At 45.9% G+C, this 23,174-nt stretch overlaps 1 protein-coding gene across 2 annotated transcripts in view; it reads left to right on the forward strand.

The window, feature by feature from the left end:
* LOC142291156 (granulocyte-macrophage colony-stimulating factor receptor subunit alpha-like) overlaps positions 1 to 21,403 on the forward strand; it is a 151,193-nt gene extending 129,790 nt beyond the window's left edge. Inside the window, exons 9-11 of one of the 2 annotated variants that reach the window (XM_075335458.1) lie at positions 1,285 to 1,381; positions 10,074 to 10,158; positions 19,816 to 21,403. In XM_075335458.1, the coding sequence (XP_075191573.1) occupies positions 1,285 to 1,381; positions 10,074 to 10,158; positions 19,816 to 19,911 (278 nt within the window). In that variant the 3' untranslated portion in view covers positions 19,912 to 21,403. Of the gene's footprint in view, positions 1 to 1,284; positions 1,382 to 10,073; positions 10,159 to 13,678; positions 14,628 to 19,815 lie in introns of those variants that run through there. The other variant, XM_075335459.1, reaches the window with a different exon arrangement.
* The last annotated feature ends 1,771 nt before the right edge of the window (positions 21,404 to 23,174 follow it).

The raw sequence follows: 23,174 nt of genomic DNA on the forward strand, positions 1-23,174 counted from the left end.
GGGTCCCGGGACAACACCTCCCCTACCCATGGAGGGGATACCATCCTGCTGCCCCGCTCCATCAGCCCCAGGCGTCCCATATCCAGTCATCGGCGGTGCCACCAACCCTCACCGCAAACCACGGGTGGCGTCATTGACAAACTCTTCCCTCGTAAATATCCCGTTTTTATTGTTGTGGGTGGCGGGCTGCTGCGCGAGCCCCGGATCTGGCTGCCACTCGAGCCACAGCTACGATCCCAGATCTGAGCGCCTCGGGTAGCCTTCCCTGACGTGGTCAGTCACCCCTGCCAGTATCAAATCCCTCTAAGTTAGTCATACACATGAAACAACAATCGACCAAACATTCTTTCAACCGGACAGCTATCTCTTTCCTCATGCACATGAGCACTCAGTTCAGCCCATGGTAGAAGAGTCATATTTGCTCTGAAAAAAAACCAATTGGTCATGGAAATTGTAAAGGCGTTATCCTCTTCTCTCCCACATTACCTGTTGGGGAAGAATCAGGAGGCTCCCATAGTTTTCTCTTAAGCGGGCTTTAAATGCTACAACAAATCTAACGATGTGTCGGTGGGGTCACGTCGTAAGTGACGCACATCCGGCATCATTAGTGTTGTTGTAGCATGTGACAGCTATGTGCGATTGCGATTGAACGTAAAACCGTTCATCGCATACACGTCATTCATTTCCTTAAAAATGCACGTCGGGTTGTTCAATGTTCGCGAGGTACCACACATCGCAGTGTGTGACACCCCGGGAACGATGAACAGATCTTACCTGCGTCCTGCGGCTCCCGCTGGCAATGCGGAAGGAAGGAGGTGGGCGGGATGCTTACATCCCGCTCATCTCCGCCCCTCCGTTTCTATTGGCCGGCTGCCGCGTGACGTCGCTGTGACGCCGAACATCCCTCCCACTCCAGGAAGTGGATGTTCGCCGCCCACATCGAGGTCGTATGGAAGGGTAAGTACGGGTGACGGGAAATAATCGTTTGTGCGGCACGGTCAACAAATTGAACGTGCCGCACATACGATGGGTGCGGGTATGATCGCATACGATATCGTATGTGATATCGTAAGGTGTAAAGCAGCCTTTACTGTCATTTTGCGGAAGGCTAGAGAAACTCCTTTTACCATAATTTCACTTGGTGTTTCTGTTTTACTTGCTTTAAGCATTTCTTGTAGTATTTCAACTGTAAATCTATATTTGTGAAGCTAATTTTCAAACTGTTCTTGATTTAGATGATGTTCAGTTATCTTTTAATATTAATCTATTTTTTGTTTCTCTTAGGAATTGATCTTGTACAGTTCACACCATTTCACATCTTGATAGTACTAGGAATATGTACAGCTGTTTTTCTTATTGTACTTATATTCCTTTGTTACAGGTAAAGTAATACTTAGTCATGAATATTCTACTTTTAGTAAGTTATGATATTAGAAGCTATTATATTTCAATTTCGCCGACGATGTCTTAAAGGAAAGCTGTTAGCAGGTTTTTGCCACCTAATCTGAGAGCAGCATAATGTAGTAAATGAGACCCTGTTTCCAATGACATATCACTAAAGGCCACTTTACACGCTACGATTTATCTGACGATATGTTGTCGGGGTCACGGTTTTCGTGACGCACTTCCGACATCGTTAGCGACGTTGTTGCGTGTGACACCTACGTGCGACCCCGAACGATGGCAAATAGGGTGAAAATAGTTGATCGTTGACACGTCGTTCAGTTTCAAAATATTGTCCGTCGTTTGAAACGCAGTAGACATATTGCTACATTTGACACCCTGCCAACGACGAACAACATCCACACGATCGCCTTGGTCAAACAATATATCGCTGAACGATGTAGCGTCGTTTGTGAGATGTGTACGTGTGATCGCTACAAAACGACCTATGAGCGATCTCGGCAAATCATAACAACGATCTGGGCGTGTGACATCACTAACGAGATCGCTAGCGATATCGTTGTGTGTAAAGCAGCCTTTAGTTTACTGGATGCAGCAGTTGTGACAGAATGCTAACCCCACCCATACCACAGCTTTCTGTGTACATTGTCTATTGACAGTGATTTGTTTGTCAGAGGAGGGGACAAGGCCGGTTTAGCTGGACCTTTTGCAGTCAGTGATATTCTACTGGTGATAAAACATGCATTGTATGAAAACCATAGCACAGAACCTAATAAGTAACACATATCTGAAATCTGTAACTCAGCCTCAATTACATGCTGATTATATAGCAAAAACATGCTGACAGATTCCCTTTAAAGAAAATGTGACATCAAAAAATAATCAATTTTTTAAATCAAGTTTTTATATTAAATGTTTTTGTTTGAATTTGTGATAATGGGGGGGTTAAAAATCTTGCATTTTTTACCCTTGTCACTAACTTTACAAGAATCATACTTAGGGGTGCTTCACACACAGCGAGCTCGCTGCCGAGATCGCTGCTGAGTCACGCTTTTTGTGACGCAGCAGTGACCTCATTAGCGATCTCGCTGTGTGTGACACTGAGCAGTGATCTGGCCCCTGCTGCGAGATCGCTGCTCGTTACACACAGCCCTGGTTCGTTTTCTTCAAAGGCGCTCTCCCACTGTGACACACAGATCACTGTGTGTGACAGCGAGAGAGCGACAAATGAAGCGAGCAGGGAGCAGGAGCCGGTGTCTGGCAGCTACGGTAAGCTGTAACCAAGATAAACAACGGGTAACCAAGGTGGTTACCCGATATTTACCTTAGTCACCAGCCTCCGCCGCTCTCACGCTGCCTGTGCTGCCGGCTCCGGCTCTCTGCACATGTAGCTGCTGTACACATCAGGTTAATTAACCTGATGTGTACTGTAGCTAGGAGAGCAAGGAGCCAGCGCTAAGCAGTGTGCGCGGCTCCCTGCTCTCTGCACATGTAGCTGCTGTACACATCGGGTTAATTAACCCGATGTGTACTGTAGCTAGGAGAGCAAGGAGCCAGCGCTCAGTGTGCGCGGCTCCCTGCTCCCTGCACACACAGCTAAGCGGTGTGCGCTGGTAACTAATGTAAACATCGGGTAACCATACCCGATGTTTACCTTAGTTACCAGTGTCCGCAGCTTCCAGACGCCGGCTCCGTGCAAGCGCAGTGTCGCTTGCACGTCGCTGCTGGCTGGGGGCTGGTCACTGGTCGCTGGTGAGATCTGCCTGTTTGACAGCTCACCAGCGACCATGTAGCGATGCAGAAGTGATCCTGACCAGGTCAGATCGCTGGTCGGATCGCTGCTGCATCGCTAAAGTGTGAAGGTACCCTTACTGTTCTATCAAAGCAGGCAGGATTATATTATCAGACAACATTGCTATTTACCGTAGATATCACAGAACAGCCTTCATGAATTAGGCAGATCTTATCAGTAACATGCCCTTCTATCTGCTTCACTAGAAATGTTGCTTCAGTCAGAGACTGAAGCAACATTTCTGCTATAAGGACTAGAGCTGAGCGATGTTTGCCAATTTCATCTCCGAGTGATTTTGGGGGGTGTTCGAGCTCAAGCTCGAACTCAAGCTTTTTGCTAAAAGCTTGACAGTTCGAATTAGGGGTACTTTGCACGCTGCGACATCGCAGGCCGATGCTGCGATGCCGAGCGCGATAGTACCCGCCCCCGTCGCAGCAGCGATTTCCTTGTGATAGCTGCCATAGCGAACATTATCGCTATGGCAGCTACACATGGACTCACCTGCCCTGCGACCGTCGCCCTGGCCGGCGACCCGCCTCCTTGTTAAGGGGGCGGGTCGTGCGGCGTCATAGCGACGTCACACGCCAGGCGGCCAATCGGAGCGGAGGGGCGGAGATGAGTGGGATGTAAACATCCCGCCCATCTCCTTCCTTCCGCATATCCTACGGAAGCCGCAGTGATGCCGGTAGGAGATGTTCCTCGCTTCTGCGGCTTCACACACAGCGATGTGTGCTGCCGCAGGAGCGAGTAACAACATCGGACTGTCGCGTCAGCGTAATCATGGATTACGCTGACGCTGCACCGATGATACGATTATGACGCTTTTGCGCTCGTTAATCGTATCATCGAGCCTTTACACACTACGATGTCGCATGCGATGCCGGAAGTGCGTCATTTTCAATTTGACCCCACCGACATCGCACCTGCGATGTCGTAGTGTGAAAAGCCTGCCTAAGGTTCAAGAACGGTTTGATCAACAAAAACGTGGCTTTTCACAGTAAGGCTATGTGCACACATTACTATCTGCATGCGCCCTGCGTCCCCAGCACAATCCCTCTCTCTTTCCTACTCATCGATCACGGGCGTCTCGCTGCACGGCTGTCAGAAATCTGCGGCGTCTTTTCCTCTTTAGAAAATGGCTGCCGCTTCATTATTCAGTCAGGTATTCCGTGCTTTCCCTGCCCACCGGCGCCCATGATTGGTTGCAGTCAGACACGCCTCCATGATGAGTGACAGCTGTCTCACTGCAACAAATCACAGCCGCCCGTGGCGGGTCTATATCGTGCAGTAAAATAAATAAATAAATAAATTAAAAAAAAAAAAAAATACGGTTCCCCCCATATTTGATACCAGCCAGGATAAAGCCACACGGCTGAAGGCTGGTATTGTGAGGATGGAGAGCACCACATTATGGGGAGCCCACCACCCTAACAATATCACCCAGCAGCCGCCTGGAATTGCCGCATCCATTAGATGCGACAGTCCCGGGACTCTACCCAGCTCATCCCAAATTGCCCTGGTGCAGTGGCAATCGGGGTAATAATGAGTTTAATCATGCCAGGCGTCTCCCCGAGATACCTTCCATGATTAACCTGTAAGTGAAAGTAAAGAAACACACACAATGAAAAATCCTTTATTTGGAATAAAAGACAAAAAAATCCTCTTTCACCATTTTATTAATCCCAAAACAACAATCCAGGTCCGAAGTAATCCCCACGACAGTGTCAGCTCTGCTAGCTCTGCTACATGAAGATGACAGGGAGCGTTCTGTGTCCTCTCCACGTAGCACATCAAGAGAATCGCGCTGTAATCTGAGACTTCAGTCTGCAATGCAAAAGTCAAGATTACCAAATCTGCCCATGTTTTTCATTAGAGCTAGTAGCTCAATGGTTCGAGCATTAGTTCACGAGTTCTAACCCCCCGGCCGTCCCGGTAAAAAATTTAATTTATTTTCCATTAGAATTATTTATTTATAATTCTAATTTAATTTAATTATGCACTGAGGGGAGGAGGCGGACATCAGCTTTGAGCCACACCTCTAAAATCAGAGCAGTTCACGGAATGAGGCTGCATTGCTCTATCTCTTTCTTTCAGTCAGTCTCAGTCAGTCTCAGTCAGCCAGTCAGTCTCAGTCAGTGTCAGTCAGTCAGTCTCAGTCAGTCTCAGTCAGTCTCAGTCAGTCTCAGTCAGTCAGTAAGTCTCAGTCAGTAAGTCTCAGTCAGTCAGTCAGTCTCAGTCAGTCAGTCTCAGTCAGTAAGTCTCAGTCAGTCAGTCTCAGTCAGTCAGTCAGTCTCAGTCAGTCAGTCTCAGTCTCAGTCAGTCAGTCTCAGTCAGTCAGTCTCTCTCTCCTCTCTTCTCTCTCTCCTCTCTCTTCTCTCTCTCCTCTTCTCTCCCCTCTCTCTTCTCTCTCTCTCCTCCCTCTCTTCTCTCCTCTTTTCTCTCTCTTCTCTCTCTCTCTCCTCTCTCTCCTCTCTCTATTCTCTCCTCTTCTCTCTCTCTTCTCTCTCTTCTCTCTCTCTCCTCTCTCTCTTCTCTCTCTCTTCTCTCCCTTCTCTCTTCCTCTCTCTCCTTCTCCTCATCTCTCTCTCTCTCCCTCTCTTCTCTTTTCTCTCTCTCTTCTTTCTCTCTCTCAGACCTGGCGATGATCAGCTGATGCGGTCACCTGACGGAATCAGCTGACACTATAAGTCGAGCGGTGAGGCCGGCTTTTTACCGCCCGGCCGGCTAAACTATCAGCTGATGCTGTCGGACAGGAGTCTGCACAGAAGTGTGTAGGTTTTTTTTGCACTGATGCATCATCTAATTGTATTAAAGCCATTTATACAATCAGCTGCTGTGTCATGTGATTCAGGCCCTTGAACCTGACACATCATCTGATCGCTTTGCCTTCCAGCAAACCGATCAGATGATATTGGATCCGGATTGGACGGTGCGGGACCCTTGACCCAGGATTACTGCGGAGGGGGGTTCTTTATTTCAATAAAGATAAAGTCACTAATTGTGTTGTATTTTATTTCCAATAAAAATATTTTTCTGCGTGTTGTGTTTTTTTTTATCTGTACTAGAAATTCATTGTGGCCATGTCTAATATTGGCATGACACAATGAATTTCGGGCTTAGGGCAAGTTAATAATATACAGCTAGCCCTAACCCCATTATTACCCAGCGAGCGACCCGTTACCAGGGCAGCTGGAAGAGTTGGACACAGCACCAGAAGATGAAGCTTCTATGAAAGCGCCCTTTTCTGGGGCGGCTGCGGACTGCAATTCGCAGCAGAGGTGCCCAGAAAGCTTGGGCACCCTGAGCTGTGGATTCCAATCCCCAGCTGCCTAGTTGTACCTGGCTGGACACAAAAATTGGGCAAAGCCCACGTCATTTTTTTTTTTTTAAATTATTTCTTGAAATTCATGAAATAATTTAAAAAAAAAAAAGGGCTTCCCTATATTTTTGGTTCCCAGCCAGGTACAAATAGGCAGCTGGGGGTTGGGGCCAGCCCGTAGCTGCCTGCTGTACCTGGCTAGCACACAAAAACATGGCGAAGCCTACGTAATTTTTTTGAGGGGCAAAAAACTCCTGCATGCAGTCCTGGATGGAGTATGCTGAGCCTTGTATTTCTGCAGCTGCTGGCAATGTTTATTAACTGTATGTGTATATTTATAATGTGTTTTTATGTGTTTGTGTTTGCCTCCCATTGTTTTCAATGGGGTTCGAGAGGTTCGTCGAACGGTTCATCGAACCGAACTCAAACGCGGCCTCCGTTCGACGAACCGAACCGAACTCGAGCCTTTAGAGGCTGGCTCGTCTCTAATAAGGACATTTCCACTTTTGTCAGGTTGGCTTTGCCACACCCCTTTCTACCCTTCCCCAGTTCCACTCATTTTAGCAGAGATTCCCAAAACTGGTGAATTATAAAACTTGTAAAAATACTGTGAAATTTTGAAGGTGTTTTATGCCAGAATTCTGGTGGAAACACCATGATGAATCAGCCCCTCTAAGTCCGGTTTTAGACTTGGTGGTCAGTGTGAAAATTGCAAAAGATTTTTCTTGAAATCATGAAAATAAGAAAAAGATTATCAAAAATATTTATACAATACCATAAACTATACTTGTTATTTGAATAATTGTTGTGAGTTAAATACAAAATGATATATAACACATAATATCTATGCTACAACAACTTTTTAATCCTCCCAGTCCAGTGATCCCCAACCTTTCTCACCTTGAAAGCCATACTCCGCTTTGAGAAAGGGTCGTGAGACACATCCATCTTCCACCTCCTTTACATTAGTGACACTCAGAGCCCACGTTACCGGTATGTAATGACAGCCAAATCCTTTCCATAGAAATCACACCAAAGTAGTATACCAAGATCCAGGGGTTCCCACATTACCCTCATTCAGTATTCTCACATCCAGCGCTCCCACCACACCATCACACCCAGCTTCAAGCACTTCCTCTGACAGTATAAACTTATCTCCAGTTTACCACACTTAAATTTTCTCTAAACCCCTCAGGCTATGGATATGAGTATCCAGATCTACTCTACTGTGGGGTGCTTCTCCAAAATTCACCATCTGGAGATCTGCTCTTCATAACTGTTGTGGACCCCTGTCCCAGATGTTCTTATGCCTTCTGCAGTTGCCAACACACTTGAATCCCTTTTTACATTTCTTTGAAGTATAGAGAGTGTGTTGTATGCTGGCTGAGCTGACCGTAGTATGCACTCTAGTGGCAATGCAGCTATGGGCTTATAAACCACTGTGGGCCTTTCCTGCCTCCATCTATTATTTTTTATCTGAATTGTTTGGCCAGGGAAGCTTTCTACCCACTTTGCGCTGCTACTGCTCCTACTTTTTTCTTTTTATCATCTATCTATGATAGCCAGTATGCAAGAGGGCAACAGATTACAAAGGTGGAATGACCTGTCACTCAAACACAGGTGCCAAGTTGCAGGCAGGTAATAAGGATTGAGGGCTGATAGCTGGAATTATTTTGAAATGCACAATTTACTTGCAGTTACTTTGCATAAAACTCCAATGGCGGATTTCTCAGCAGTGGAGAATTCTACAAGAAAGGCTTGTTTAGGTTAACTGCACCTAAAACAGCCATACATTTAAAATTAAATAGAAATTCCTCCTGGTAGGTCCCATTAAACACTTATGCCAATAAATCTTTAAAAACAAAGAAGCTAAGAGTCGTGTGGTGTTCAGCGTTGCACTCACTGAGTGTCATGGCGAGGCAAGCTCGGTGGTCCTTGTTTTTCAATAGGTTTAACTTTATCATCAACTACCACGCTGGGTCTAAGAACACCAAGGAGGATGCATTGTTAAGGTGTTTTCCGGGTGGAGAACCCCTGGAGGAACCCGTGTCCATCCTGCAGAAAGGTGTTGTAGTTTCGGATTTCAGTACTGAGGTGGAGTCTGAGATTACTGAGACTCAGGATGAGGCACCATCCTTAAGTTACCATGGCTGAAGTTGGGACCGCGTTTCAGCGGCCCATTTCAGATTTTGGCCATCATGAATCCGCTGCCTTTCCGGTTGGCGTTACCGGTGGTCTACAAGATCCATATTATATTCCACAAATTGTTTTAAAGAGATTTGTGGGTTTGATGACCTCTTTTTCTGCCCCTCCACCTCCAGTTTTAGTTGATGGCTTTTTGGGGTTTGAGATACCTATAATCATTTATTCCCGGTGGGTTCATCGTTCTCTGCAATATCTTGTGCACTGGAACAGTAATGGTCCAGAGGAGAGAACTTGGGTACCAGCATCAGATATTCATGCTTCCCTGCCATTCTGAGAAGCTGGAGTTGTTGGTTTCTATGGGTCCAGAAGCCCCTCGTAGAAGGAGAGGTACTGTTGTGCGATGTTCAGTGTTGTACTTGCTGGGTGTCATGGCGGTGTCAGACTTTTTTCACACTGCAGAGCCTGACAAATAGCCTGGGTTTCCTGAGTTGCACAGCCTGTCATGGGCATCGGCTTGTTATGGCTTACCTGCTCCCCAATACTGCTGGAAGCTCAGGCTAATGATTACCATCCTCAGCCGCCTTCACCCTTTATAGGGTTTTGGTTTCTGGGGCTGAATACCAGTATAGCTTCTACTACCTTAGTTACTGTGGTTATCCAGGTCCATGGTGATCTACAGGTTGCAGTTATGCATGGTGTGTGAGTTCTCCAGTTGAGTATTTATTTCCTACCCCTTTTGCATCCCTTCCCAGTTCACATACTGTCCCTCCTTTATGTTTGTGTGCACAAATTTACATTTACCTCCTGTCTATGCCTATTTGTGAGGTTTTTATTACTGGGCTTCCAGCCCGCTCCCTGGGTGGGTGGGGGGAGTAGTATCAGGGCTCAGACAGGAGACGGGGTCACTATGGAGGCTCGAACCTAGATACCTTTGAGCCTACCATTGAGATAAGGGACTGTGCAGGGGTCTCAGTCTTAGGGTCAGCCTAGGAGCCCCTTTTCCATTGGTACATAGCCTCCATTGTCACTAAACCTCTGTTTAGACCTGCATTGAGATTTTTGATCATTAACAAAAACCATGATGACTTCCCAGATCCATCAACAGATACCAATGAAAACGTTCTTTCTATAACAACCTGATGGAATCTGCAACAAAGTCTCTGCTCATATACTTTTTTATTTTCTCCTATAGGTGGTATGTATTTCACATCTACATTTAATTTAACAGAATTAATAGTTTCATAGCACTTAGCTTTGTAGAGAAGTCACATGAAAGAGCATGATCTCCATCAAAAAGAAAAACCTGATGTAAACAAACAATCCACAAATATTTGTCATTTATGTGACTAGATCTGCAAGAGCCCAATCTTGGTCATAGTAAAAGTATTGAATATAGTTTTGCTTGTGTTTAAGGTTCCGAATATGGAAGAAACTGTTTCCACAAGTTCCTAGACCATCACACAAGTTATTTGATCAAATTGAGCAAAAGGAAAAATCAGTAGGTGAAATTTTACACTGTTTATTTTAGTTACTTTTAACATATTTCTTTTAAGTATAATGTCATAATAAAGATTTAATTTACTATTATTGTAAAGTTTTGCAATGTAAAACTAACAGTGAAGCCCTTATCTGACCAAACGATATGGTTCAGTTAGGGGTACTTCACACACAGCGAGATCGCTACTGAGATCGCTGCTGAGTCACGTTTTTTGTGACCTCATTAGCGATCTCGCTGTGTGTGACACTGAGCAGCGATCTGGCCCCTGCTGTGAGATCGCTGCTCGTTACACACAGCCCTGGTTCGTTTTTTTATTGTTGCTCTCCCGCTGATAAGCACACATCGCTGTGTGTGACAGCGAGAAAGCAACAATCCTGAATGTGAAGGGAGCAGGAGCCGGCGTCTGACAGCCTGCGGTAAGCTGTAACCAAGGTAAACATCGGGTAACCAAGGTGGTTACCCGATATTTACCTTCGTTACCAGCCTCCGCAGCTCTCATGCTGCCAGTGCCGGCTCCTGCTCCCTCCACACGCTAAGTTAAGCGGTGTGAGCTGGTAACTAAGGTAAACATCGGGTAACCATACTCGATGTTTACCTTAGTTACTAGTGTCCGCAGCTTCCAGACGCCGGTTCCGTGCAAGCGCAGCGTCGCTTGCATGTCGCTGCTGGCTGGGGGCTGGTCACTGGTCGCTGGTGAGATCTGCCTGTTTGACAGCTCACCAGCGACCATGTAGCGATGCAGCAGCGATCCTGACCAGGTCAGATCGCTGGTCGGATCGCTGCTGCATCGCTAAAGTGTGAAGGTACCCTTAGGACAGTGATGGGTTGCACCTATGGGGTACTTCACACACAGCGAGATCGCTATTGAGTCATGTTTTTTGTGACCTCATTAGCGATCTCGCTGCGTGTGACACTGAGCAGCGATCTGGCCCCTGCTGTGAGATCGCTGCTCGTTACACACAGCGCTGGTTCGTTTTTTTATTGTTGCTCTCCCGCTGATAAGCACACATCGCTCTGTGTGACAGCGAGAGAGCAACAATCCTGAATGTGAAGGGAGCAGGAGCCGGCGTCTGACAGCCTGCGGTAAGCTGTAACCAAGGTAAACATCGGGTAACCAAGGTGGCTACCCGATATTTACCTTCGTTACCAGCCTCCGCAGCTCTCACGCTGCCAGTGCCGGCTCCTGCTCCCTGCACACGCTAAGCTAAGCGGTGTGCGCTGGTAACTAAGGTAAACATCGGGTAACCATACCCGATGTTTACCTTAGTTACCAGTGTCCGCAGCTTCCAGACGCCGGCTCCGTGCAAGCGCAGCGTCGCTTGCACGTCGCTGCTGGCTGGGGGCTGGTCACTAGTCGCTGGTGAGATCTGCCTGTTTGACAGCTCACCAGCGACCATGTAGCGATGCAGCAGCGGTCCTGACCAGGTCAGATCGCTGGTCGGATCGCTGCTGCGTCGCTAAAGTGTGACGGTACCCTATGTCACATACACTTTTAAAAGAAGATAAGGATAATAACAAAAAGCGCATGTGGCCGGCCTGTGACCGCTCAAGAGAGGTGATTAAGTCTAGGTTTAGTGCATCTCCCATTTTAAAGGTTTGTAAGAGCCTCTCATGGATCCCCTCTTAACAACCTCAACTATCAGGGTGATATGCCCGTGTGATTAGAGTCATTGAAAGAAGAAAAGGAAAATTGTAAAATTGTATCTATCATAATAATATATTTAATGAAAAGAACAATATACAATATTTTTATTGCACTAATTTCTATTGTTCATAGCCAGAAAAAAAGGTGTTAGCGATATAAATATAGAATATCTGCTAATGGAGTAAAAAGAAGGAAAAATAGGTGACCCTCACCATCCCATTAAAAGATCTTTATTCACAATCCTGTAAAAAATGGATGCAGGTGTAAGCGAATGAGTGGCATTGTAGACGACGGCTGTTTCACGCAAGGTGCGCTTCAACAGGTCGAACTTGTCACCGGACACTGAACCCCATATAAGTCAATGAGGACCTGAACTGGTGCTGTAAAATGGCTATAAAATGGTGTCACAAGGAGGTTTTTATAAACATTACTGTTATGGCAGCACCAGGATCTGTGGAGACTACAGTTTCTGGCACACTAGCTGCTGACTTCTCTAATGTCTGTAATCAGCGCAGGCAGACTCGGGCGTCGACCCTCAGACTTTTGGATCCTGGGCAGGCTAATAGAAGTTAATCTCTCTTTGTGTTTGTTATTCTCCTTTGATCACATGCTGTTTGGGAACCAGTCACATTCGCTCCCCTCCTATATATGTTGGCTCGTCTCTTCCTTTAGTTCCAGGTATAGCTTCTCTATACTGGACTGGTGAGGTGTTGTCATAGAGACTTACTGGTGTTTGTAGTACTTTTTTGCTGTGAGCAGTTGCGGTGTTAATTCTTGCTGTCCTTTTGTTGCCACATTACTTCACTTGCTTTTCTTACTGTTCATTCCTGAGAGTGTGCAGTGTGACTGAGTTCCTGTTATCCCTGCCTGTCTTATTTGTGTTTCCATCACACTCTTTCCCCTTCTTTCCCTGGGGGAAAGGGGGAACAGATTATCTTTACTCAGGAGTATACTAAGGTACGAGACTCCAGCATCTCTACCATCATGAGTAATCTAGAGATTAGGGATAGCCTAAGGTCCCCAAGCCCAAAGGACAATATAGAAGCTCCCTATCTATCGTTATCCTACAGTCATATTGTGACAAATGGTCATAGCAAGGTTTATGGGGTGCAATAGGAAGCAAAAAATGGGTTAGAGAAAAATTGCACTGCAAACAAATATAAATAGGGAATAAAACAATAAAAACAAAATGTGGGTTCATCCCTATCTTTGATAACCAAGGCAGGCCTGGCTGCTACCCTCAGCTGTCTGCTTTATCTTGGCTGGTTATCAAAAGTAGAGGGGACCCCCAAACCATTTTTTTTATTATTTATTTTAATTATTTTTAAATAAAATTGCATAGGGTACCCCCTATTTTTGATAACTAGGCAAGGTAAAGCAGACTGCGGGGTGCTTGTATTATCAGGCTAAAAATAACAGCCCGTAGCTGCCTAAGAAGCTGCGCATCTGTGACGCCCTGGACCCCAGGGGTCACAGAATAACACCACATACACACACACACCCTCCCCTCCCGTTGACCGCCTCCGGAGAGGCAGGTTGGAGGTCCGGTCGCCACCAGGACCGGTGACCATCCTCTGGGGTCAGGGGTCCCCCTGGACGTGGGGCCCCCTGAATGACGGCCGGGTGCGAGATACTGTACCCGTTCCCGCTTGGGCAACCTGAACCAAGTTCTGTTTTCCGGACTGGGGAAAAGGGGTGCTGCCCATTTCTTAGGGGCAGCATCAAGGTTTAGGTTGTTTGGGTGGGGAAGCGGAAGAAATGGGACCTGTCTGTATTATTAAAAATGTTTTACTACTTTTTGCAATGTTTAAGTGAAATGCCTCCCGTATGGGAAGATTTGAAAATGCATACTGTTTTGTTATTTATCTTTTTCAGAAAAATAAAACCGGTGGTGGACGGGCAGCCCCCGCGGACGGTCTGCGTTTTACCAAGGGTGGAATGTGATGCCCTGGACCCCAGGGGTCACAGAATAACACCACATACACACACACCCCCTCCCCTGGTCAGGAACACCACTCAAACAAAAATCCTTGTTGCCTTCCTCCAGGGTCTGATGTCCACACCAGGTGGGGCGGAGCCAGTCGGTTGGCCCCACCCACCGAGGAGTTCACAGGCCTGGGGGCGGGAAAAAGTCAGTTTATTGAGAGTTTAGTTGAAGTTGGAGTTGAGGAGTGGAAGTGGAGACTGTGTGTGTCTGGGTCGGAGTCCAGGCACCATCAGCAAGGTCGGCAGATGGTGGTGGCCGTCTGCAGGCATTAGTGGAAGTCTGCGGAACCATATGACCAGGGTCGGGCGGTGGCCCGCCGGTACCGAACCGGGGAGTGGATTGAAGCTAAGCACCAAGGCAGGGTACTCAGACCCCGACTAGGCTCAGAAGCCGCCGTAACGGTCAAATTTTCTGATTGCGGTCTTGACCTCAGGGGTTCATTCCCACCCAAGTCCCGTCCAGATAAGAGCCACTGCCAACGGCCAGAGATCCAAGGGCCAGCGCCTGCGGGCAAAACGGGCTCTCCCGACACGTACAAGCCAGGGAGCGGACCACCTGTGGGAATCCATAGGGGTCAAACACTTACACATAGGTGCAGGGCACAACAGCCACCATCAACCCGTCCGGGGCGAGTGAAGATATCGCAGCTGACTGTGGGCCCCCGTCCATCCAGCCGTTTGGTTTACCAGAGACTCTGTCATTGACTACCTGAGTGAGTACACCAGTGCAATCCGGCACAGCGCTGCACCGTAACGCTGCCCCGCATCCGCGCTGCCTCCCCGCATCGGCACCTGCACCTATCCCCTACTTACCAAACCAATCCTCTCAACCGGGGCACCGGGACCAACAGCCCCTACCCACGGAGGGGCCAAGACCTCAGCTTCTCCCCGCCATCGCTCCCGGGAACCCCCGTCACAACCGACATCCCACCACCAAACCTCCCCTTTTCACTCGTGGGCGAGGAGGCGCTGCTCGAGCCCCCGGGTCCGGCCCCGTGCTCGAACAACCGAGCAGCAGAAGCACCGGACCCGAGTGCCAGAGATTCCCCAGGCGAGCGGCGTTCCCAAAACCCCTCCGCCCGCGACACATCCATTAGATGTGCCAATTCTGGCGCTTTGCCCAGCATATCTTGATTGCCTTGGTGCAGTAAAAATCGGGTAATACTTTTGGGATAGATGTCAGCTGTGAATTGACAGCTGGCATCAAGACTACGGCCTGGTAATGGAGAGGCGTCTATCAGACACCCCTATTAGTAACTCGGTAAGTGTAGCCTTAAAAAAACACACAAACTGGAAAAAAAATAGTTTACTTGAATACAAACTCCCCCACACTCCCTCGTTCAAAAATGTATTAAAATAAATTTAAAGTTCCAATGTAATCCAAATCCTATTGAGCTTCCTTTTGAGAGCGTTCTCAGAATGAGGCTCTAAAGGTCACTCCACATCAGCGGTAAACTTGAAATTTCTCATGCTGTCTGCTTTACCTGCACTGGTTATCAAAAATAGCGGAGACAACGTGTCATTTTTTTAAATTTATTTTGTTCATAGCAGCGTACAGACATTTTCCCTATACCGCAAAGCCCATTGATTGGCTAGGCTGCAGCCTTTCAAAAAACTTTATTAGCATGTGAACGGCACCTGAACTCCAAACTCGGACACAGACTTCCATGAAAAGTTCAAATTCGGGTTCGAGCCCTGGACACAAGTATCCAGTACGAACCGCGAACCTTTACAGCTCAGGTTCGCTCAACCCTACTTTGTAGTAACCATTTTAGTGCATCATCCATCTCGACAGGCAGGAAAACTAATTGGCTAAGTGACAAAAAGCACTTAATTGATTAAAAAGAACCAACCACCAGAATTTTGCGATATGAACTACAGGCAGTGCTATTCTGGTATTTAGATTTTGAATCCAGGGATACCTGTTGTAGAAAGATCAGATGCTTGGTTGATGAAATATCCTTAATAAAAATTGCAGAAATTCACTGCACTTTGGTTAATGTATGAAATGGGGGTGGGTTTTTGTGGGTTGGGTCATCGGCATTTAATCCTACTCCGGCATCGTCTTACTCTGCCCCCTTTTCTTTATTTGAATATCACACCACCATTGCTGTTGTTGACAACACATCTGCATTCCCACAGTAATTATGTCCACACCCTAGCTCGTCCCTGCCCTGGGGGGTCAGCTGCTTTACCCCTGGACACTGCCCTGGAAGGGGCACCTGGCACCTACTCTCAGCCAAGCTCATCCTCACCATCTGAGACACTGGCTTACACCTGGTAGGCACTTAGTTATGCCCCTCCCACATCAGGGTAAGCCCAGGCACCCCCTATGGTCTAGTGTGTTTACTCTCGCTCGCCACCTCAACACCAGTGAGCGTAACAGTATATATATATATATATATATATATATATATATATATATATATATATATATATGTGACACCCTAGTCACAGTTAGAGCCCTGCACAACACCTGTCCCCTAAAAAGGTGTCATCAGTCAACCAGTAAACCCTAGTCACCCCTCTCAGAGCTTGATGGACACACCAGGGGGCGGAGAGGCCTGAGGCGGGAGAAACGTCAGTTCTTTGAAACAATTGTACTCGATAAGTTGAGATTTTTCTGTAGCTCTCCATAGGTAGTTATCAACTCTTAGAGAACCCTTCTGATAATTATTTTCACTCCTCTGTTTGAAATCTTTCAGGGAGCACATGGTTATGGCTGATTTATGGTGAAATTATGTTCCTTCCACTTCCAGATTATGGCCCAACTCTGCTAACTGGAACCTTTAGCAGTTTACAATTTATTCTATAATCAATGCCTTTAGTATGTTTGGCAACAATAATGTTGCCAAGGTCTTGAGACAGCTCACTGGTTTTACCATCATGAGATGTTTCTTGAATTGCACCTTGATAATGAGATACCTTTATATAGGTCATAAGTTGAACCAGCTATTATTTTTTACTAAATGGCAGGATTGCTTTGTAAATACTCATATTTTTCACCTAATGTCATGACTTTCCATGGCATTTTATACCTCTCTTTCTTCAAGTGTTCAATACTTTTTCCTTGTGTCATTTCTCATTATTACACAGCTTAATTTATGGACATCCATGGTTTTATTTATTTGCATGTGTTGACTGGATGAGTTGTTACTGGCAACTAGTAAAAAAAATTCAGGTCAATAGTGTGGCGTGCCTGAGGCTTCAGTCACCACAGAGTACTGCACCCCACCAAAGGTGCGGTATTCATCCTAGGTAAGGAAGAGGTCAGTGCCAGTCAACTACAATCCACAAACACACATAGCTAGTTGCCCTCTCACTGGGACTGGGTTAGGGTAGGGTCATTTAGGATAGTCACCATATCATCTGGGGCCTCCCACCCACTAGCTCAGGAGCCCGGGTGGGTGGAGCGACTTTTCTAGGGAGCAAGGTGAAACACACACACTCAGAGTACAGAAACCACCAGGAACCCAGTGAGATGCAGGAGAACACGGTCGCTGAGGGGAGAGCTCAGTTCTTTCAGGACCAGCACACACCTCTGGGTGTGGAGCCCAAGGCTGGTGGGCACTGTAAGTCCTGCCAGCAGAATCCACCGAGCTGAGGATTTTAAGTCTTCTGACCCACACACAGCACCCAGGGCAAAGCAGCACATAGAGCCAGGAGTTGTGACCATAGGGTGGCTCCATCCACGGACTCGCACTGCCTGCTATACGGGACGGGGACTGAACAAACACCAAGAACTTGGATCCCAGCATAGCTTCAAGCCGCAGGGACTCACACAACACAGTGCAGGGAGGAAGGACTCACTGAAGGAAACACCAGTTCTGGCCTAAGAACTATCCAGGATCAGCTGGGGTTCATCACAGCGAAGTTCAACAGTCCAACGGCGGGAGCAACTCATCGAGTAAATCACTTAAACTGCAATCACTGTGTTGTCTAATCCTTTCCACGCCCTGCCCTACTGCTCCCAACATCCTCCCTGGGGCCTAGCTCTACCTGTGGAGAGCTGCAACACCTGAGCTGCATCACCATCTGCTCCAGCAGAGAGACTTTCCGCAGCGGTGGCTAATCACTGGCCTCACACCACAGGTGACGTCACGAACAACTACTACTCCCATCATCCCCATCCCAATCTTTATTGGCATCGACGGGGTCATAGAACCAGGCCAGGCCACTGTGATATCCCAAACCTGCCCAGTGACGAGTAACCCTCAACCCCAGAGACCCCGTGGGCGCATCAATAGCACCTTTTAAATTTACTTGTAAAATTAGTGACGTGTACAAGTGCATCTCAATAAATTAGAACATCATTAAAAAGTTAATTTATTTCAGTAATTCAATGCAAAAAGGGAAACTCTTATATTATATAGAGTCATTACAAACAGAGTGATCTATTTCACGTGTTTATTTCTGTTAATGTTGGTGATTATGACTTACAGCCAATGAAAACCCAAAAGTCATTAACTCATAAAATTAGAATATTATATAAGACCAACTGAAAAAATGATTTTAAACTCACAAATGTTGGCCTACTGAAAAGTAAGTATAGTAAATGCACTCAATACTTGGTCAGGGCTCCTTTCGCATGAATTACTCCCTCAATGCGGCGTAGCATGGAGGCGATCAGCATGTAGCACTGCTGAGGTGTTATGGAAGCCTAGGATGCTTTAATAGCAGCCTTCAGCTCATCTGCATTCTTGGGTCTGATGTCTCTCTTCTTCCTCTTAACAATACCCCATAAATTCTCTATGGGGTTTGGGTCAGGCGAGTTTGCTGGCCAATCAAGCACAGTGATATTCTGGTTATTAAACCAGATATTGATACTTTGGCAGTGTGACAAAGTGTTAAGTACTGCCTGGAAATTCAATTTCCATCTCCAAAAAGCTTGTCAGCAGAGGGGGCAGCATGAAGTGCTCTAAAATTTCCTGGTAGATGGCTGCGCTGACTTTGGTCTTGATAAAACACAGTGGACCTACACCAGCAGATGACATGGCTCCCCAAACCATCACTGATTGCGGAAACTTCACCCTAGACCTCAAGCAGCTTGGATTGTGGCCTCTCCACTCTTCCTCCAGACTCTGGGACCTTGATTTCCAAATGAAATGCAAAATTTACATTCATCTGAAAACAACACCTTGGACCACTGAGCAACAGTCCAGCTCTTTTTCTCCTTCGCCCAGGTAAGACGCCTCTGGTGTTGTCTATTGGTAATGAGTGCCTTGACACAAGGAATGTGAAAGTTGTAGCCCATGTACTGGATATGTCTGTGCGTGGTGGCTCTTGAAGCACTGACTCCAGCAGCAGTCCACTCCTTGTGAATCTCCCCCAAATTTTTGAATGGCCTTTTCTTAACAATCCTATCAAGGCTGTGGTTATCCCAGTTGCTTGAGCACCTTTTTCTACCTCACTTGGATACAGCAATCTTTGGACCACCAGCTTCTTTAGCAATGACCTTTTGTCGCTTATCTTCCTTGTGGAGCGTGTCAATGACTGCCTTCTGGACATCTGACAAGTCAGCAGCCTTCCCCATGATTGTGTAGCCTACTGATCCAGACTAAGGGACCATTTTAAATGCTTAGGAAACCTTTACAGGTGTTTTGTGGGAATTATTTTAATTTTCTAAAATAGCAACTTTTGGGTTTTCATTGGCTGTAAGCCATAATCATCAACATTAACAGAAATAAACACTTGAAATAGATCACTCTGTTTGTAATGACTCTACTCTATATAATATACGCTTCCCTTTTTGTATTGAATTACTGAAATAAATTAACTTTTTGATGATATTCTAATTTATTGAGATGCACTTATATATGTTATAGGAATAGCTTTTTTCTTCAATAGTTTGATTGGTAGCCAATGTTTTGTAATAAATGCATACTATAGTTCTACAAGTAATATTCTGAGAATGTGGTGTACGATGATTTCATTATTTGGGCCCCTTTGTTTTGGCTGAAAGTTTGTTTTGTATATTGTACATATTAGCTCTACACATTTAATGTAATGGTTTTCTTTGGTTTTAGGTGCAAAAAGAGTCTAAAATGGAAATCCAATCAATGGAAAAAGATGAAGAAGATTTTGTATGTTCAAATGTGACTGAAATAGCAGAAAACCTCTAAACCTTGAATAGGAATTAAGAAATGCGTGAGATTATTAATTAACTGGAATTTTTTTCTTAAAAATCCAGTTTGAATAACGATTTCTGCAAAGCTGAATTAAATAAAAGAATATGGCCATGATTTCGGTGCGTCTCAAAAACTCTGGCCCTTGAAGAAATGGAGACCGGAGTCCACTGAAGTCAGGTTCTTCACAGGCGGCAGAGAAGGCTCATTGTTTTTACAGCTTTGTGAGATTTTTTGTTTCTGAGATGAGGGATTATACTGTAAGGGGGTATTGTGAGTGTGGAGCATGTGAACACGAGAGGTTTGTGCTATTTAACTTCATGCTTAACGTAGTTATATATCTATACATGGAGTACACTCAAGTAAATGCCATATGATGAATATCGGGGCCTTCAGAGTCCCCCCAAATAGATCATTTCAGGAGAAAAGGATCAGGCATTTTGAATTAAACCTTCTAATTTATTTGTTGTTCATTGAGATAAGCGTCTTGACGAAGCCTTCTCCATACCGTCCATACAAAACACCTGGTTGCTGAGCGCGCATGTGTACAGGAATGAGAGGGTGATCTAAAGAGCTTCCAATCACAGGAGAGTTCGTCCATAAGTTACTTGATATGTTTGAGATAGATTTTTGTGTATTATGGAATAGCAGGAGGAGGAGAAAGCTAGAACAGCCACATGTGAACACGGGAGGTTTGTGCTATCTAACTTTATGCTTGATATAGTTATATATGTATATATAGAGAGTAAACTCAAGTGTAACCATATGATATACAACTTCAGACTCTCCCAAATAGATAATTTCAAAGATGAGGGCTTAGATATTTTCAATTACACCTTCCCATTCATTTTTTCTCTATGGAAATAGGTGTATTGTAAGAGCCTACTCTACTCTGTCCATGCAAAACATATGCATTGTTGTCTAGCATGCACGTGTTCGGAAAAGGGAGAGTGATCCAGAAAGATATCTCTCAATCAAATGAGTGGCCATACATAAGGTATCTGATGTCTACGACCACCGTAAGATAGATTGCTGTGTACAAAGGGGTCAGGAGGGAGAGGAGGCACCTAGAAGCAGCAACAGTGATAAACCCGGTCACAGCCTTCTCAGTGTGGTGTAGCTGCTACTGGCTCTTTGCTTATATAGTAAGATTCACAAATGAACCCTATACAAGCACCCATTTCTAGTGATGAACGGAATTGATCCTGGATATTTGGTCAGAGGTTAGTCCCATATAAGTCTATGGGGAACCCAATCAGGCACTTAAAATGGTAGTAGAAGGCATAGGTGGATTGTAGCAAGCACTTTATACTTACCAGTCTCCACACGGCTGTAATGCTACCTCCGAGGCTGCTGATTATCCTTCATGCATATGCACTGCTTCCCCAAACAACCGGCATCGCTGATTGGTTGCAGTCAGATGCGCACCCACATTGTATGACAGCATGTGTAAATGCTTTCAACCAGAGATGCTGTCTGTGTGACTATATTGGTGTAAAAATAAGTTAAAGTAAAAATTTGTGTAGAGTCCCTCCATATTATGATACCCAGCACAGATAGAGCATATGGCTACAGGCTGCAGCTCCGAGCCGTGTGCTTATCCAGGCTGTGTATCAAACTAAGGCCCGTTTCACACGTCAGTGAAAAACAGTGACGTTTTTCACTGGCGTGTAAAACACGCACATGTCCCTGCGTGTGCCATGATTCACGGCACACGTGGGTTGTCTAAGTGCAATCCGAGCTCCGTTCTCCGTGGCCCGTGATTGCACTTAGAAAACAACTCACAACTCCCGCGGTGCAGCATACGGCCGGCGGTGACCCCCGCAGCAGCTGCTTCCGGGTCGGCTGTGTCGCACATAATGAATATGCGCCACAATAATGAGCCGGCTCAGAAGCAGCAGGGAGAATGGGCTGCAGAGGACATCGCTGGAGCCGGGTGAGTAAAAATGATTTTTATTTTAAAAGCACGTTTTTTTCTGGCACGTGTTTCATGGACCACACCACTGCGTGGTCCGTGGAACATCAGTGATGCCAGAAAAAAATGGACATGTCTCCGTGCGGCAATCACGCACACGCGGGTACGCCGCACGGAGACACGTGCAGTGAAAAATCACTGACGTGTGAGCAGACCCATTCATTATAATGGGTCTGCGTATGTCAGTGATTCTGGTACATTTTAAAAAAAGCACAAACGTTCCAGAATCACTGACGTGTGAAAGGGGCCTAAGGGAGACCAAATGCGGCTTTTTTTTTAATTATTTAAATAAATAATTTTTAAAAACGGTGTACAGTCCCCTCCCAATATTGATACTGACACATGATAGAGCAGACATCTGGGAACTGGTATTCTCAGGCTGGGGAGACCCATGCTTATTGGGCCCTTGAGCCTAAACATAGCAGCCTGCAGCTAACCAGTATTGTTGCATTCATTGCAACAATCACGAAACTTTACCCGACTGCCCTGGTGTGGTGGAGTTAATGACAGCTCACATCTGCCACTAAGCTCTAGATTAGTAATGGGAGACATCTATGAGACCCCCACCATTATTAATCTGTAAGTGAAAATAAATACAAACACCTAGGTCCGATGAAATACATACAAGGTTCCATCATGATTTTGACTCTGCTACATCTGAAGTGACAGCATGCGGGCATAGAACATGACTGCCCGCTGTGGGCGTCAGGCAGAGAATGACTGAGCCGCACCTCCTGGCAGAAAACCATACCGAAATGGCATCAAAACTATTTTTGTGCAATTTTTGACTAACAGACACTCAGTTCAATGAGGTCACCTAAGGTCAGGTTTCCTGCAACCACAAGTGGAAGACCTTAGGTTAGAGTAACGTCACCGCTCATTACTGAGGCTCAGTCTCTGCCTGAAGCCCACAGCAGGCAGTCATGTTCTATGCCCACGAGCTGTGCATTCAGTAATGTAGCAGAGATGGAATAGACGTGAGACCTCGTGTGGCTTACGTCGGGCCTGGGTGTTTTGGGGGTTAATATCGGGGTGAAAGAGAGTGTTTTTTGTATTTTGTTTCAAATAAATGATTTTTTCAGTGTTTGTGTTTATTTCTTTTAACTTACAGATTAGTAATGGGGAGATCTCATAAAGCCCTCCAATTACTAATCTAGGGCTTATTGGCAGCTGTGAGCTGTTATTAACAGCTATATTACCCTGATTGCCATTATACCAGGGCAATTGAAATGAGCTAGGTAAAGTTCCGGTATTGTCACATCTAATGGCTTTCTCATGGCTCGGT

This window comes from Anomaloglossus baeobatrachus, chromosome 2, assembly GCF_048569485.1.
Source record: "Anomaloglossus baeobatrachus isolate aAnoBae1 chromosome 2, aAnoBae1.hap1, whole genome shotgun sequence".
NCBI classification, from domain to species: Eukaryota; Metazoa; Chordata; class Amphibia; order Anura; family Aromobatidae; genus Anomaloglossus; species Anomaloglossus baeobatrachus.